Source organism: Dysidea avara, chromosome 10 (assembly GCF_963678975.1).
Source record: "Dysidea avara chromosome 10, odDysAvar1.4, whole genome shotgun sequence".
NCBI lineage: Eukaryota > Metazoa > Porifera > Demospongiae > Dictyoceratida > Dysideidae > Dysidea > Dysidea avara.
Genome location: NC_089281.1, coordinates 18,953,361 through 18,971,884, shown reverse-complemented (window position 1 = coordinate 18,971,884; position 18,524 = coordinate 18,953,361). Strand labels below are relative to the sequence as shown.

Sequence of the window (18,524 nt, the reverse complement as noted above, 5' to 3'; positions counted from 1 at the left end):
AGTGAAAGGAACATCTTGGGCTGGTTAAGAGGTTACTTGTCAGTGCTATGTCATGTATATGGGGCAGTCGCTCATGATCATTCAGATTTCAGAGCACATCCTGTTAATGAAGAGGATGTCTCCTGTAGTATCCAAGGGAGGCTTGTAACTGAACTAATATTATACTAGCACTGCAATGAAATGAGAAACTCAAAATGTTAAAATGCAAGTTATAAGTATTAATTTTGATACTCATACACACACAACTGTTATTTGTTCAGTTGTATGTATGTGGCACAGGGTGTTCAATGGATTACTTACATTCTTGGGGTAAAAAGCAAGACAATTGGTAGACAGCAAAGACAGGCACTTGATTTTACTCAAAAAAATCCATTGTTCAGCTGTAGCCACATTAAAGAGTGAGTGATATAATATATGTATTTGTGTATGCATAATGGATGCATCGTGTATGCATAATGGATGAACGGTTGGATGAATGGATGCATAGTTGGATGATGCTTTGATAAAATGGACGGATAATAGATAGCAATATACATATATTTGTAGTTGGCCTGAAAAAGACATACATGTGACTATGCAGAATGCCTATATATCCTGAAACTGTGCTCCCAATACCATACATGTAAGCTGTCAGCATATAGCTAGGTGGGAGTGGGATAGGTGGTGTCTCAGTCCCCATGGAATAGGATTTCCGTGGTCAAAAATTGAAGGTGATTCAAATTCAAATTCTAATAGAACCAAGTGTGTCCATAATATTTTTAAAGTTAAAATCAAACCCCTTACCTATCAATGTACAAACTCATTGCAAGAGTGGGGGGAGGTTGCTTGGGATGGTGAAGCATTAATATCCCCTCTGGAATTCTTTTTAGGAAGCTATAGTAGAAACTACAGGTGCAATTGCATGTTAATAAACATAGACAATGAAGATGGAAATGGAAACAGCAAGGGAAAAGATTAATCTTTTCTAAGAATAATTAATGAGAGTTGGTTAAAATGTATTTTTAGAAGTAAGGCTTAAATTGTAATCTACTAAAATGGAAATATAATAGAATAGTCAATTCAACTACTCCCAAAGGCATCTAAAATAATTTCATTAAAACTATAATTACAACAATGAACAAAGACCAGTGTTAAAGCTAAAGTAAAACCTCTTCTTCTTGACTTGTGCTCTGCTATCTGTCATTTGTTCTGCCATACCATGCAACTGCAGAATCTCTATACATCTTTATGTCCATATTATTGGTACCTTTGAAGGACTCTTCTGAAAATAATTACGTATTTTTGACCATAGTGTTGTATTTTCAACTTTAGCTACAGTAACTGTAACAAACTTGTTGCTTTGGTTGAAATTCCGGTCCAACAAGCATTTGTGTATAAACAAGGCTATACAGCATCTGGGGGAGGGGGACTCCTTTCTTAAGACCCCCAGATTCTATACTCATCACAATACAGAATCCAAGTATTTCTCCTTAACTGTTTCAAAGAAAGTATGACCACTGTATTCTTTCAGTTTGTTTATTGAATGTGTCCTCTGCTAAGAATCAATTTCCCAAGTACAGTACATTGCACAATTAATTTTATACTATAATTATAGCAACTGTATTAAAAGTCTTATATCTCCTACATACATTGAGCTATCATCATGAAATTTTCAGCATTAGTTCTATACATTCCAGTGACCAACCACTTGAGAATAGCATTGCCAGTGTGATTGTCTTATTAGGATTGTGGTGTACAGTAATATTTTAAATTTATTGAAAACCTTTGATGTTACAACGGATATAGTTACAACATTCAGCTACATGAAAAAAGTGGAACAAAAAAGGATATACTCTATATGATGATTATGATTATGATGTGATTTGGGTTGAGACTAAAAAGCCTGTACATCCATTCAGTTACATACATACATACATACATACATACATACATACATACATACATACATACATACATACATACATACATACATACATACATACATACATACATACATACATACATACATACATACATACATACATACATACATACATACATACATACATACATACATACATACATACATACATACATACATACATACATACATACATACATACATACATACATACATACATACATACATACATACATACATACATACATACATACATACATACATACATACATACATACATACATACATACATACATACATACATACATACATACATACATAAATTTGATGCAATAAAAATTATGACAATTAAGAACAAAAGTGTTTATTGCCATGTGAAAGAATAGAATATGAATAGCATCTAACTTGTGCTAAGAGATTACCGATTTTCACTAAAAATGGGAAGATAACAAAAACACCAGCTACAAGAGAGATTACAAAACAACGTATGGCAGATAGATGCTGAAGTAATTAACTGCCAATAAAAACCAATATGGCTAGAGCTATATAGCCTTCCGTTTTTATTTTAGAGGTGTAGGTGGTTAACTCCCTACACTTTAGAAGATCAGTCAACTAAATCTATAAATATTGCATGTACAGTGAATACATTTATGGTATGTAAATGTATTGGAATTCACAAGAAAGCCTATAAATGCAGAGAGTACATGAAGCTATTTGTCACCTCTAATTCCATGCTTCCAAAAGAGCTCGCAAAATACAAATTTTAAAATGATAGAAATTCCATATCATAGGTGGGTACTTCTCCTGTGGAAATAAATACAAAATATTTGAGAATAATTACTTTAGCAATTGGTAACTACTAATAATGGCCACCGTATGATTTCCTCTACAGTGTTTTCAATGGCAGGTGGGAATACTATTAATATCTGTAATATGAATTGTGCCAAGTTTCTGGGCCACACTATTGCTATATAGCAATAGTGTGGCCCATGTTGGCACAAGCCATCTTTCAAATAATAGCTGCGGATATATATATCCGCAGCTATTATTTGAAAGATGGCTTGTGCCAACATGAAGCAACAAATCATACAATTCTTACAGCGAATCGATAAGTGTTCTATCCATAGGGAATACAAGATATGGATTTTGAAAAACTTTTATGACTTCTGTTCTGCGTTTTCATTTGGCTGTTGAGAGGCTTACTGTGTCATCTATTAGTTCTGCACAGTCATCAGTGTTGAAGTTCGTGAAGAGTTGATTGAACCTCCCCTGTAATTGTATTCCCGGAACTGTTTTTCACCCAGATGTGTTGAATCTTCCCTTTTTACCCCATCTGAAGGAGTCAGCTAAATTGTCATCAGTTTAGCTGTGGAATGGTCAGTTGATCCACTTATTGTAGAGCTATGCCATTCTGTTGCAGCCAACAGTCTGGAAATCTCTTCTACTGTCTTTGACTCTCTATCTGCTGTAAGGCTTCAGTTGCCAACATTTGCTTTGCAACCTTTAAGAACCATGTATGTGACCATTTACATTCTGCTCACATTGAGCATTGGAATTCAAGTTTTGAGCCATTGACCGTTCAAAATAAGTTTTTAGATATTGTCACCTGTCCTTTATGGAAGAGATTGATGTTTGGCCTCCCTGAGAATCAACTGTCATTCTTGCTACATGCTGGTTGTGATACTCTTATAACTCCTACATATGAACCTGTCCAGGTGGAATAATCCAAAGTGTGCTCTTTGTCAAACTCCCTAACCTACCACAAATCATATCTTGACCGGATGTTCTGTTGCTCTCGTTCAGGGTAGGTATATCTGCGTTCAGGGTAGGTATACCTGGAGGCATAAGTCAGTCTTGCAGGCTTTCGTCCATGGGCTTCAAAAGCATTTACCAGAGTTTAAAAACTTTATGCTGACCTTCCAGGTTATCTTGCCAGTGTCAGCGCTCCTAGCACTATCCCCGCCAAACTTTCTACTTCCCTTAGTAGACCTGACTTGGTCTTGGTTTCTAAAGATTTCATCTACCTGTTTGAGCTGACCATTCCCACTAATACCCAGCAACATTTATTGGCTGCAATTGCCTGCAAGAGCTCAGAAGGAAGATAAATATGGCTTTTTGTTGTATGATCTTCATCGTACTAGGTTAGTTGTTGATCTCATTTCTATTGAGATAGGATGTCTGGGTTTTTTTTTATGCCAAAAGCACTTGCTTAAGTGGCTACTGCTTGCTGTGTGTTGATGAAAACTGTATGCTCACTGTTTGAGCAGGCTGCTTGTATTGCCATCTCATGCTCTCACAGAATTTCAATTCTAGAGCTTCCCCAGAGTGGGATCTATTGAACCTCTTGACCTGAACTTTGTTACTGTGTAGTTTAATTTTGTTCTTTAAGTTAAGTAATGTAAGTCTTGCCAGGGCTCCTGCACTGATCAGTCTTTGGCTATCAGTGTATGGTAACCCTGAGTCTAGGCCCCTATTTTGTATACTATATACTGTCTTATCAATAAGACGCTTATCATCATCATTATAAAAATGTTACAGCTTTAGGGAGTTGCATCCTCAGACCCCTTGAAATTCATCATACTGCAGCTATTTCCTCTTTTGTACTCCTTCTGCTAGAGAGACTGCTGACCACCCTTTTCAACTTGTAGTAACTCACAAGCTTGTTTAATGAAGTTCAATCAGCATTGTTGCCAAATTCAATCTCATATATAAGGTTAAGACCCTCTAAATAGAGCACACTCAACTCTAAAGTTTCAAACTTTTGAAGTTTACAATCTCTACTTTATACCAGGAATTCCTTCGGCCTGATCCATGATGCTCAGAAACAGAGTTGCTGTTCACATTTCCAATTTTCTTCCGCTGCCATTAGATCTTAACTATGTTCAACACTCTGTTCATACAGAATGCTATCACATTTACTCATTTTGATTTTGTGGTATGGATATAGTTGTAAAATCTGTCCTAGTGTCATAAATTATTTATTGACATTATAACTGTCCTTCTGAATTGATGGCAATCTACTACATATTTCATCAGCAACATACATAGCTAACTCTTAGATGTATACTACTTCCAATAGTCTTCTCCTCACACCCTTATTGTTATAGTGTTGCTATAAACATGCTTACTACCTAGCTGCGTAAGGGTTTGTAACATCATTTTCAAAGTGATCTTAGTGATGCATACATGTGGAGAATTTTTGTTGCGTGACTTCAGTTCAGTTATTCTTGTGGCTTCCTTTTGTTATAGGTGTGATTTCCTTTTGGTAAATTTTGTGGGTTCTTCAAGGTCTACGCATATATGAATCATTAAATACATACACAGCTATAGTTTTGTGTTATATAGTATCTAATCCAAAACAGCCAAGCTGTAAAAAAAGAGTGCGGCCCTGAGAAAGGCTATGGTGAAAAAAGATGTGAAATCCAAGGTGGCGGCCAAGAAATGGCTGTGATGGTAGGTTAATGGTAAAAATTTTAATAACGACAATTCAGGTGAATTTTGTGCCAAGACCAAGCGGCACCAAATTCACCTGAATTGTTGTTGTTATTAAAATTTTTACCATTAACCTACCATCACAGCCATTTCTTGGCCGCCACCTTGGATTTCACATCTTTTTTCACCATAGCCTTTCTCAGGGCCGCACTCTTTTTTTACAGCTTGGTTGTTTTGGATTAGATTTCACTTCTTTTTGTATTTGTATACCCCAAAGCCGGCCTATGGCTGGCTTTAGGGCTTTTTAACCTGTCAATTTTTCTTTACTACAGGAAGAAGAAAAGATGAAGCAGGATGATTTCTTTGTAGCTGACCTCTCCGCAAGGTGATCCTTCTAGCTGATCTCTCTACCGGATGACTTGCTTTTAGCTGAACTCTCTACAGGGTGATTTGTTTGTAGCTGAACTCTCTACAAGGTAACTTCTTCTAGCTGATCTTTCTACAGGGTGATTTGTTTGTAGCTGAATTCTCTATACAGGGCAATTTGTTTGCAGCTGAACTCTCTACATGGTAGTTTCTTTGTAGCTGAACTCTCTACAATGTAACTTCTTCTAGCTGAACTCTCTACAGGGTGACTTGTTTCAAGCTGATCTCTCTACAGTGTAACTTGTTTCTAGCTGAACTCTCTACAGGTTGATTTGTTTGTAGCTGAACTCTCTACAATGTACCTTCTTCTAGCTGAACTCTCTACAGGGTGACTTGTTTGTAGTTGAACCCTCTACAGGGTGATTTGTTTGTAGCTGAACTCTCTACAAGGTAACTTCTTCTAGCTGATCTTTCTACAGGGTGATTTGTTTGTCTCTACAGGGAAATTTGTTTGTAGCTGAACTCTCTATATGGTAGTTTCTTTGTAGCTGAACTCTCTACAATGTAACTTCTTCTAGCTGAACTCTCTACAGGGTAACTTGTTTCTAGCTGAACTCTCTACAGGGTGATTTGTTTGTAGCTGAACTCTCTACAAGGTAACTTCTTCTAGATGATCTTTCTACAGGGTGATTTGTTTGTAGCTGAATTCTCTACAGGGCAATTTGTTTGCAGCTGAACTCTCTACATGGTAGTTTCTTTGTAGCTGAACTCTCTACAATGTAACTTCTTCTAGCTGAACTCTCTACAGGGTGACTTGTTTGTAGCTGAACCCTCTACAGGGTGATTTGTTTGTAGCTAAACTCTCTACAAGGTAACTTCTTCTAGCTGATCTTTCTACAGGGTGATTTGTTTGTAGCTGAATTCTCTACAGGGCAATTTGTTTGCAGCTGAACTCTCTACATGGTAGTTTCTTTGTAGCTGAACTCTCTACAATGTAACTTCTTCTAGCTGAACTCTCTACAGGGTGACTTGTTTCTAGCTGATCTCTCTACAGTGTAACTTGTTTCTAGCTAAATTCTCTACAGGGTGATTTGTTTGTCTCTACAGGGCAATTTGTTTGCAGCTGAACTCTCTACATGGTAATTTCTTTGTAGCTGAACTCTCTACAATGTGACTTCTTCTAGCTGAACTCTCTACAGGGTGACTTGTTTCTAGCTGATCTCTCTACAGGTTGATTTGTTTGTAGCTGAATTCTCTACAAGGTAACTTCTTCTAGCTGATCTTTCTACAGGGTGATTTGTTTGTAGCTGAATTCTCTACAGGGCAATTTGTTTGCAGCTGAACTCTCTACATGGTAGTTTCTTTGTAGCTGAACTCTCTACAATGTACCTTCTTCTAACTGAACTCTCTACAGGGTGACTTGTTTGTAGTTGATTTGTTTGTAGCTGAACTCTCTACAAGGTAACTTCTTCTAGCTGATCTTTCTACAGGGTGATTTGTTTGTCTCTACAGGGCAATTTGTTTGCAGCTGAACTCTCTACATGGCAGTTTCTTTGTAGCTGAACTCTCTACAATGTAACTTCTTCTAGCTGAACTCTCTACAGGGTAACTTGTTTCTAGCTGAACTCTCTACAGGGTGATTTGTTTGTAGCTGAACTCCCTACAAGGTAACTTCTTCTAGATGATCTTTCTACAGGGTGATTTGTTTGTAGCTGAATTCTCTACAGGGCAATTTGTTTGCAGCTGAACTCTCTACATGGTAGTTTCTTTGTAGCTGAACTCTCTACAATGTAACTTCTTCTAGCTGAACTCTCTACAGGGTAACTTGTTTCTAGCTGAACTCTCTACGGGTGATTTGTTTGTAGCTGAACTCTCTACAAGGTAACTTCTTCTAGATGATCTTTCTACAGGGTGATTTGTTTGTAGCTGAATTCTCTACAGGGCAATTTGTTTGCAGCTGAACTCTCTACATGGTAGTTTCTTTGTAGCTGAACTCTCTACAATGTAACTTCTTCTAGCTGAACTCTCTACAGTGTGACTTGTTTGTAGCTGAATCCTCTACAGGGTGATTTGTTTGTAGCTAAACTCTCTACAAGGTAACTTCTTCTAGCTGATCTTTCTACAGGGTGATTTGATTGTAGCTGAATTCTCTACAGGGCAATTTGTTTGCAGCTGAACTCTGTACATGGTAGTTTCTTTGTAGCTGAACTCTCTACAATGTAACTTCTTCTAGCTGAACTCTCTACAGGGTGACTTGTTTCTAGCTGAATTCTCTACAGGGTGATTTGTTTGTAGCTGAACTCTTTGCATGATTGTTTCTTTGTAACTGAACTCTCTACAATCTGACTTCTTCTAGCTGATCTCTCTACAGGATGACTTGTTTCTAACTGAACTCTCTATAGTGTGATCTGTTCATAGCGGAACTTTCTACTGGGTGATTTGTTTGCAGCTAAACTCTTTGCATGATTGTTTCTTTGTAACTGAACTCTCTACAAGGTAACTTCTTCTAGCTGATCTCTCTACAGGGCAATTTGTTTGTATAGCTGAATTCTCTACAGGTGATTTATTTGAGCTGAACTCTCTACATGATGGCTTCTTTGTAGCTGAACTCTCTATTAGGTACCTTCTTCTAGCTGATCTGACTACTGGGTGACTTGTTTGTAGCTGAATTCCCTACAGAATAACTTGCAATGTAATATAACTGTGTAAATTATACATGCAGCTGAATGCTTTATTAGGGTGACTGTTCTATTAGAGTATCTCGATCTCGCATTTGCTGCACGTAGTTGCCTTTCGAATCATAACTCAGTGATTTGTAATCCGATTCTTCTGTACTACTGCAAGAACTTTCTATGATGATTATTCCAGCTACATACTGATTTTCAGTTCATTGCTCTAAGCGGTTTGCCTGGTAGACACGAAAACTAATAGTTTTTTTATTCATAAAAATCGATCGCGTAATTTTGACACCGGTTGGGTTTTGTGTCATATCTCCATGGTCTTTATCCCGATTCCTTTCAAACCACAAAAAGGCACTCCTACGATGGTTGCTCTATCTACATATCAATTTTCAACTGATTCCTCCAAGGGGTTTACCCTGTAGGCGTGACAGACCTTCGACCTTATTTTACGCAAATAATCGGTAATAACTCCGTGAATGTTCATCGGATTCCTACCAAAGTTAGTACGGAGATCCGCCTTAATGAGCCCTTTAAGTGTGTCAAATTTCAGCCCAATCCGAGCACGCATTCGTGTTTTATGGCGAATTTTGCCAAGTGTGCGAAATGAAGATGAAAAAGAAGAAAAAAACGAAGAAATTAAAACGAAATTTTGTTCGCTCGTATCTCGGAAATGGCTTTTAACCGATTTTCTTCAAATTTGGTATGTAGACTCCCCTGACTGGGCGGCACGTCTCTAGCAAATTTGGTTCCAATCGGATAAGGGATCACAGAGCTACATAGGTGTGAAAATTGCGTTTTCTTTCTTCCTGTTAATATACTCACGGTGTGGCGCGCCGGCTTCTTGGGCCGCACGACACACTATCGTGTGTCTTGATGTATATAAAATTAATACATAATTATTATACGTGTACCACATACATAGCTACTAGAAATCACATCTTACATATGTTAGCATGGATGTAATACTAAGTGATTCAGCAAGTACTATGGTCACATGATTCACATCTTGTCTTGGTTACAATGCAAAACTGTAGAAATATTGAAAGCTTGAGGTTTAATCAATGCATCTAGGTTTTCAAGTTTTCTTTCAAAGTGATCTTAGCACCAATGTGCCAAAAACATACATGTATGGAAAAATGTCAATGCACACTGAGGCCTTGGGGAATCTCTTTGTTGACATCATTGTTCCTTAGGGCTGGATTGAATATAAAAAAAGAAATCTAGGGAAATATTGTGACATAAAATTATGTATGTCTTGCATGTTTACCGACTATAGTATGTTCACGTTGAGCTGAACCCTCAAAAACATTTAATAACTCATGGATGCAATTACACATGATCTTGAAATTTGGCTCATTTGTAGTACTGCTTGACCCACTAAAAATATTTCAAAATCTTTTTGTTCAAATGTTTGACATAATATTTACGGCCAATCAAAGTTTTCACAATACATTTCCTATGGGGAAGCCATATAAGTACAGTGTCCATTACAGCCCTTTCCTGAACTTGTAGTGGAGCCAAACCATACATGTCTGTTGTTGACACCTTTGCTGTTACCAATAATCATCTGGTTGGCTGAAATGTTAACTCTGTTGAGAAAAAATCCACTTTCAATTTTTAGCTGTTTTTCAGGATTCAGCTCAACGTGAACATACTATAGTTATAAAAGGCAGAGCTACCTATAGTTCAGCAGATGTATTTAGCTCAGTAGACAGTAAACTTATTAATAATGGCACTTGATAGGAAATACTTGAAGATCTTGCAAGACCATCGAGAAGAGCTTACAAACACTTTAGATGCTAATACATTGTTGCCACACTTGTCACAGTGCAAACTAGTAACTGAAGCAGAGTTTAATGAGCTTTCTAGTGATGCTGGTCACTTATCATCTCAGCAAAGGAATAGCAAACTACTTGATATGATCACTACTATAGGGACAAATGCTTTTGATCTGTTTATTGCAGCTATAAAGAAAGCAGATGGCCACCTAGGACATGAAACTATTGCCAAGAAACTTGAAAAGGAGAAAATAAGTGCTAACCTACAGCCTCGCTCCCAACCAAAAGTGAGTTAAGCATGTAATCAGTAAAATTTATGATTCCACATTTGTCTGCATCTACGTACACAGGAAGAATCTCCCTTAAAGCCTGAGTTAATGCAAGTGCTCGAGAGTTACTTGTGTCAATTTTCTGGCAACCGATCACGAGGAACTAACAGTGAAGCTCGCAACGAAGCAGCTGCCCTTTTATCAATGCAGGTTTTGCTACAAGTTAAATACAAGGCTTGGCACACTAGAAATTGATTTGCGAGCTGTAAAGGACACTGTTAAACATATGGAATACTCAGAAGCACTGAAAGAAACCAAGCTGTCATACTCCATGCAGGCTATCTATGACAAACTTGACTACATCCAAAATGGGATTTCAGCAGTGCTTATTCCATCCAGAGTGAATGAGGAAGACATGGAGATGGAGGTATGTAGACATTAAATATATGTTGTCACTGCATGTGTTATCACAGTTGCCATCTTGCAGTGTGAGCCTGTCAGTAAGAACCTATCCATAACTAGATCAATGCCAGAATCAGAAGCTTGTGAGAACTCTTACATATCAACTGCTTCAGTGTACAAGCGACTTCAAACTTCTGTAAAAGTTAGTACAAGTCATTAATGTCCATTGTGTATGTTGATATGTGCATATAATGTATACAGACATCTAAAAGACCCAGTATTGAAGGGGAGTATGCAGAGCCCTACCAGGTATGTAAATATACAACACTGGCTAAGGGTCTGAATCACAACTCACTAACCAATTATATACTTCATATGGAGGTTTCTGTACAGTAAAAGATACAATACAATTGCTTTACATTTGTGTATGGGGTGCCGTTTGTACCAAAATTGTACAAAAATGCCTTATTTATAAACTATAACCATACTTTATAAATCAATGCACTACTTTATAAATCATGAACATATACTTTATAAATCATATGCATGATTTATAAACCATATACCTGATTTATAAACCATATACCTGATTTATAAATCATTGACATACTTTATAAACTATAACATTGATTTATATAAATTATACATGTGATTTGTAAACTATAACACTTATTTGTAAAGTATAAACACTGATTTATAAATTATAATATTAATTTATATATCAATATACTACTTTATAAATCATGTGTATAGTTTATAAATCATGTGTATAGTTTATAAATCATACACATGATTTATAAATCAATGACATACTTTATGAACCATACATGCATAATTTATAAATCATCATTATGATTTATAAATTGCACATGTCAGATTAATAAATCATAAGTATATTTTACAAACCATCATCACGAGTGACTTAGTTTGGTTATTGTTGTATTTTATAAATCATTGTCGTGCTTTATAAATTTAACACATACTTTACAAATCACATGTACAATTTACTTTTGTAAACTAATACTATGATATATAAATCAATAGTGTAATTTAGTAGCCATACAGGTGTATGTTGTTGTTTAGTATCGATAGTTAGAATTCATATCAATATTGCTTAGATGTGCATCAAATGGAAAGCATTTGTGGCATGTGATCCAGCACAGGATTCAGCAAACTTAGTACAAGCTTTGGCAGCTGTTGTGAGCACTTGCACTAATGAGAGCAACCCGGCAAAGTGGAGTATATCACCATTACCAATGTCCCTGCCAGTGGTCCCACCAACTATGCCACTGTTGTCACCAATTATGCCACTGTTGTCACCAATTATGCCACTGTTGTCACTGACTGGCTTGAACCCAAATCCTACACCGTGTAAGAGTAGCCAGCAAGAGTGGCATAATTAGTGGAATTACTGGCAGGGGAGTTACCCATGACGATGACAGGGGCATTGGTAATGGTGATACTCCACTTTGCTGGGTTGCTCTCATTAGTGCAAGTGTTCACAACAGCTGCCAAAGCTTGTACTAAGTTTGCTGAATCCTGTGCTGGATCACATGCCACAAATGCTTTCCATTTGATGCACATCTAAGCAATATTGATATGAATTCTAACTATCGATACTAAATAACAACATATGGCTACTAAATTACACTATTGATTTATATATCATAGTATTAGTTTACAAAAGTAAATTGTACATGTGATTTGTAAAGTATGTGTTAAATTTATAAAGCACGACAATGATTTATAAAATACAACAATAACCAAACTAAGTCACTCGTGATGATGGTTTGTAAAATATACTATGATTTATTAATCTGACATGTGCAATTTATAAATCATAATGATGATTTATAAATTATGCATGTTTGGTTCATAAAGTATGTTATTGATTTATAAATCATGTGTATGATTTATAAACTATACACATGATTTATAAACTATACACATGACTTATAAAGTAGTACATTGATATATAAATTAATATTATAATTTATAAATCAGTGTTTATACTTTACAAATAAGTGTTATAGTTTACAAATCACATGTATAATTATATAAATCAATGTTATAGTTTATAAAGTATGTCAATGATTTATAAATCAGATATATGGTTTATAAATCATGCATATGATTTATAAAGTATATGTTCATGATTTATAAAGTAGTGCATTGATTTATAAAGTAGTGCATTGATTTATAAAGTATGCATGGTTATACACTGTTAAAAATAAAGAGTAACCACCACTCTGAGAGTTCCCAGTGTAGGGAGGATTTAACACCCCATGGAGAGTAACCAACACTCTGAAGAGAATAACCATTACTCTGAAGAGTAAGTGACGCCACCTTCAGAGCATGTGTTACTCCCCAGTTACTCCTTTGGAGTAATGGTTACTCTCCAGGGGTGTTAAATCCTCCCTACACTGGGAACTCCTTGAGAGTTGTGGTTACTCTTCATTTTAACAGTGTAGTTTATAAATAAGGCATTTTTGTACAATTTTGGTACAAACGGCATCCCATAGTATTTCTTCACTTAGTAGTTCAGTTTACTGATTGATTTAGTAAAGTGAGTGATGTCATCCTAAGGTAGTGAATAAATAGATAAGCATGGGACATCCCTATAGCCTAGTAAACTATATTTTTCTGACACAATGATGTAATGACAAGCAAAAAGGTGATTTTTTTACGAATGAAGACAAACTAATTGCATCCGCTTAACCGGCTATTATAAAGACCGGAATATGAGACTTTTTACTATCTCCACTGAGAAACGTAGCTAACTTGTAACTAGCTACCGCCAGGTTACTGTCAGGAGTTCAGCTTGATTTAGGAACCAGCTAGACTAGCCGCTATACTAACGTGCGCCGTTGATCACACATGGCACTAGATGCGGAATTGAGGGAAATTCTACAAAGAATGGAAACAGATTTAAAATTAACTATTCAACTGGACACTCTGCTGCCGATTCTGTGTACAAAGCATCTCGTGACCCAGGCAGAACATCAAAGACTATCAAGCGACAAAGATTCGGACGCTGAGAAAAACGGAAAACTCGTAAGGATCATCCAGGGAAAAGGAGAAAATGCGTTTGACCTGCTCGTTGAGGCGTTGGAAGAAGAAACAGAACATCTTGGTCACGGTTGCTTGGCTAAGAAATTGTTGCGTGAACGAGCCAATTGTAAATCTCGGAATATATCTGAAGAGAAACCTAAAGAGTCCAGGGACTTAAATCGACCTGAGCCACTCCCCCGTGCTACTCGTAAGAAAGGTCCGCCCCCTCTTCCTCCAAGGCCACAGAATATCCAAAAGGTACTGAGCTGCTGCGGCTTAAGCTTAGGCCACTCCAAATGAGAGTGTAGTTTCCCGTCCTCCGCCCGCATCATGTCTGAGCACCCGCACTAAATGGTCATTATTGTCATTATTTTTCCTAAACCACTTCCTGTGCTGCTTTCTGGAAACTTCTCATGGAGTCTTTTATTTTGCGTTGCTAAAAAGCACAATGAAACCTAAAATGAACGGTTCTAATGGTTGCTAGCTTGCAAAAAAGCCATTTTCATGACCTTGAAATCCTCTCAAGATCGAGATACTCTAATAGAGCAGTCGAATCTTTAATAATAAATAATGATAATAAGCCTCCCGCCCGCACCGAAAAACGAAAACCTCAGGACGGGAAACTACAGTCTTATTTGGAGTGGCCAGCTTACAATAGCTATAGCTAATGAGTGCCGTCTATATAGCTATAGCCTAAATATTTGGAGGGGCAAAATTTTCGAGGTTAAGCAATGTAAAAATTCACTCTTCGCGAACTGCAGACGATATATCTCATATTTGGAGGTGTAAATTTCTCAAGGATCATTGTTAACTCAAAAAACCTGAAAAGGCGAAAATTTTCCCTCTCGAAATATTTAGACTAGACTATATATATATATGTAGACAGTATAGCTATGACTGGCATGCATTCTTGATGGTGAGAAAGAGCTAGCTATAGCTATCTACCTGCAAAAACAAACTCATCATTTAAGAATATGGTTATGCTATTTGCGTATAATACAATTGTGCTAGCTATAACTCAATGAAATTATGACAGTATATTTATTTTGTTTCATTTATAGCATTCATCACAAATACTATACAGCTATTATATTTATGCACACAAAACTATTTTTGTGTGAAAAGACAATGCGTAAATAAAAACCAGGAAGTGGTAAGTATTAAGCAGGATGAGGGCAATTGTTTGATAATTGACTACATCAATGATATCAATAGAAGTCTAGACATTACTTCATATAGTAAAACACTGAACTGTCATGAATTATCGCTACATTTTACAGCAATTCAAATTTAAACTTTGTTCCACTTGCAATAGACGTTTTCTTCAAAAATAACATAAGTACAATAACCAACAGGCTATAATATACATTACAGTATAATTGCAAAAAAGAAGGTGGTGATTCTATAGCAGTTGTGGCCTTAAATTTGAGTTACATGAGATTTGCACAGAGGATGTAGCATTATCACGTGGGTTTTACAATGAGATAGTAGGTAAATGGTATAGCCATAGTCATGTCTAATCATGGGTCTTTTTATTTTGACAGGAGGTTGATAACACTAAGTATGTCCTGACAGTTCAAGATGACAATCCTCTGCAGAGTATTTCCTTTCTCATGTCAGATATGAATGATAAAATACAAAGGTTGACCTCTCGCATTGCTCATGTGGAAAATGACATAAAGCAGATAAAGGAGGCAGTTTTAAACAAATCCTTACAGTTTGCTGTTGAAGGTATTCAGAATACATTGAATGGTCTTGTTTACACTCTAAAAGAAGCTGACTACATGCGAACAGAGGTGACATATTTTTGTATGCAAACATACTTACTTTTGATCATAATTTTGAATCATACACTGTAGTAGCTTACAGTACGTATTCTAAGTACATAAGTCACTCTGTTAAATATAACAAGATTTGATTTGAGGCTGCATGCTTACTGGTAATGAAGCACCCTAAAAGGCATAAAAATGTGGCAGTAAAGATGTGTGTTCATAAATTCAAAACAGATATAAATGTCTGTATTGAATTTTTCAACAGATGAAAATGCCCTCGCTACAGCCTATACCTGTGACCAGCCCATCAGAAGACGACAATGGCATATATATTTCTGCTGTGAGTAATGACTACATTGAAACTGATCAACACTATGTTGCAGTTGCAGGACCAACAACTAAAGTATGTGTGTATCGTTATCAATAAATTTTTATGTCCATTATGCATTGTGTGTAACCTAATTCTTCTGAACACAATAGAAAACTGAACAAAGTTCCATCATGGTCAAGAATGAGGAATACATCTATGCTACTGCACATAACACTGTGAGTGTTTGTGTATTATTGTGTTCATTTTCACAAGTGATAGTATATGTATACATGATGTATCAGTGTATGCATGTGAGTGATGTGCACTTGATAGGTACAAAAAAATCCCTGGGACTTTTGTAACCTGTCAAGTGCAATGGAACAATGAATCAAATACTTCATATATCTTCTTTATACATATACTTTTTATACATGTAGGCTTTTCCTCAAGGCTACATGACTTTGGAAGCTACTGTAAGTTTGGCTGATATCAGGGGAATACACATGTTATGCTATCATATATCATATATTTTAGGACAGGCCAAATGAATACCAATATGTTAAGCCAGTCATGCAGAACAGATTCAAGCAGGTGATTGTTATGTTGTGACTAATAACTATACTGTTAGCTGATACACAGCGTGAATTTGATCATTATGTCATGTACTATAAAAATTCTTTCTTCTGGGAACATACCCTTGTGGTATTAATACTTATATATGGAGGTTTTAAGTACTTAACACACCTGTATGGATTCAATATTCCCCATGCCACTGTGCCGAACTAAGCAAAAACTGAGGCCAGGGGTTTATATAGTTTACTGGTTGGTATACCCTAGTGGAAGCTTTTGATGTGATGGTCACATATAATGCAACAGCATTGGTAACCATGCAGTAATTTATAAATCAGGGATTTTCTATGATGACATATTTTGAAAGTTTGGTATTTACTTTTCTAGGATGACTACATAGAAGAACAAAAACTTGCAAGTGGAAAAAACGGTGAAATTTGGTTGGCAGTAAACAAGAGGAGTGGATCAAAAGTGGCCATCAAAAAAGTAACCTCCAAAGAAGTATTTACTCAAGAGGTTAATGCTTTAATGCACATCTCCCACCCCAACGTCATACGTCTGATTGATTCTTTCATGAATAACTCCCCATCTCTGATTTTTGAGTATGCAGAAAATGGTGATTTGCTGAGCTGTCTGAGATCCAAGACCAACACTTTCAGTACATCACAGTTACTGGCAATGGCAGCTAATGTGGCCAATGGCATGGTTCAGCTTGGACGCTGTGGTATCATACATTGTGACCTGAAAGCTCGCAGTGTATTAATTGATAGCCATTTTATGTGCAAGATTGGTGCTTTCAGTAAAGCAAGGTGTCTCAAGCCTGGAGAATCCAGCTATACCCCACCACGTGGAGTTACCGTGAGCCTTCCAATTAAATGGCTTTCCCCTGAGCTTTTGCAGAAAAGAAAATTTAGCATCAAATCTGATGTGTGGGCATTTGCTGTTCTTCTTTCTGAGATTTTCTCTCAGGGTAGTACTCCCTATCCTAACATGGATAACGCACAAGTGAAAGATGCTGTACAGAAAGGTGAAACAATGATCCAGCCTAGAGAATGTCCCAGTGAAGTGTTTGAAGTAATGAAACTTTGCTTTAAATCTCATGCCAAAAGTAGACCCTCATTTTCTACTGTGTACCAACAGTTAAAGGATCTTCACAGTAAGAGTTCACGGGAAGCTACAAGCAGCGGCTCTGAATGTGAAGACATATGACATGCATGTACTCTAAGTAAATCATTTCACATTACTTTTTTGTAAATATGCATTATCATGCACAGAAGGCAGCTGTTTTAAAACTATTCCTGGTCCAGGACCAGTTTTTTTTTGTATGTAGTTAGTATAATAGTAAATTGCAAATTTTTTATATCACCGGATCACGTCCATTTGTAAAAATTGTTTTTTCGTCATGTTTATTATCATTGCACATCTTTTTGTAACATAGCTAACACATTCATGTACTAGATCAACTTTTAACATGAAGCATGCATTTAAGTAAAGCACGCACTGTTGTGTTGGATTATAATGTTTTTAGTTATCACTTTTTTGTTTATAAAATTTTCTGGGCAAAAGTCATTCCTGGTTCATGGGCGACCTCATAAATGTTGATGACAGGTTTTCAACTTTCACAAATGCGTACGCAAAGTGTAATTCACTAAAATTTGTATCTATAGAACTTGAAAATGCTAATCATGCGCTACTGTACTGTGTGTGAACACCGGCTGGGCCTCTTTCTTCCCATAAGAGGCAATGCAGGAATGTACATAGTTCAGAAATTCTTTATTAGGCCACCGGACCATTAAATTTTGTTGGGAAAAAACAGCACTAGCATAATATTATATAGACTGGAGGATAGCTCACTAGTACTATTTACTGCAATAGTACTATCAGTATAGTTAACAGTATGTCTATAATGAAATTCTAAGTTGTATGTACTCGTTGCACAAGGGATGTAGCTTTCTTTACACATATATAGATAGCTAACAATTTAACCATGCTG

The 18,524-nt window shown here is 36.5% G+C and overlaps 1 protein-coding gene and 1 long non-coding RNA gene across 2 annotated transcripts; both read left to right on the top strand.

Moving 5' to 3' along the window:
* Window positions 1-321: 321 nt before the first annotated feature.
* Window positions 322-10,445, top strand: LOC136269093 (uncharacterized). Its single transcript, XR_010707213.1, has 2 exons — window positions 322-398; window positions 10,040-10,445. It is a non-coding gene; the product is annotated as an uncharacterized lncRNA (long non-coding RNA).
* Window positions 10,446-13,599: 3,154 nt separating this feature from the next.
* Window positions 13,600-18,084, top strand: LOC136268451 (tyrosine-protein kinase Blk-like). The gene is made up of 7 exons (XM_066063795.1): window positions 13,600-14,137; window positions 15,424-15,675; window positions 15,917-16,054; window positions 16,132-16,197; window positions 16,399-16,434; window positions 16,496-16,552; window positions 16,919-18,084. Exons 1-7 carry the CDS (start codon window positions 13,706-13,708, stop codon window positions 17,738-17,740), a joined length of 1,803 nt encoding a protein of 600 aa, XP_065919867.1. The 5' UTR covers window positions 13,600-13,705; the 3' UTR covers window positions 17,741-18,084.
* The last annotated feature ends 440 nt before the right edge of the window (window positions 18,085-18,524 follow it).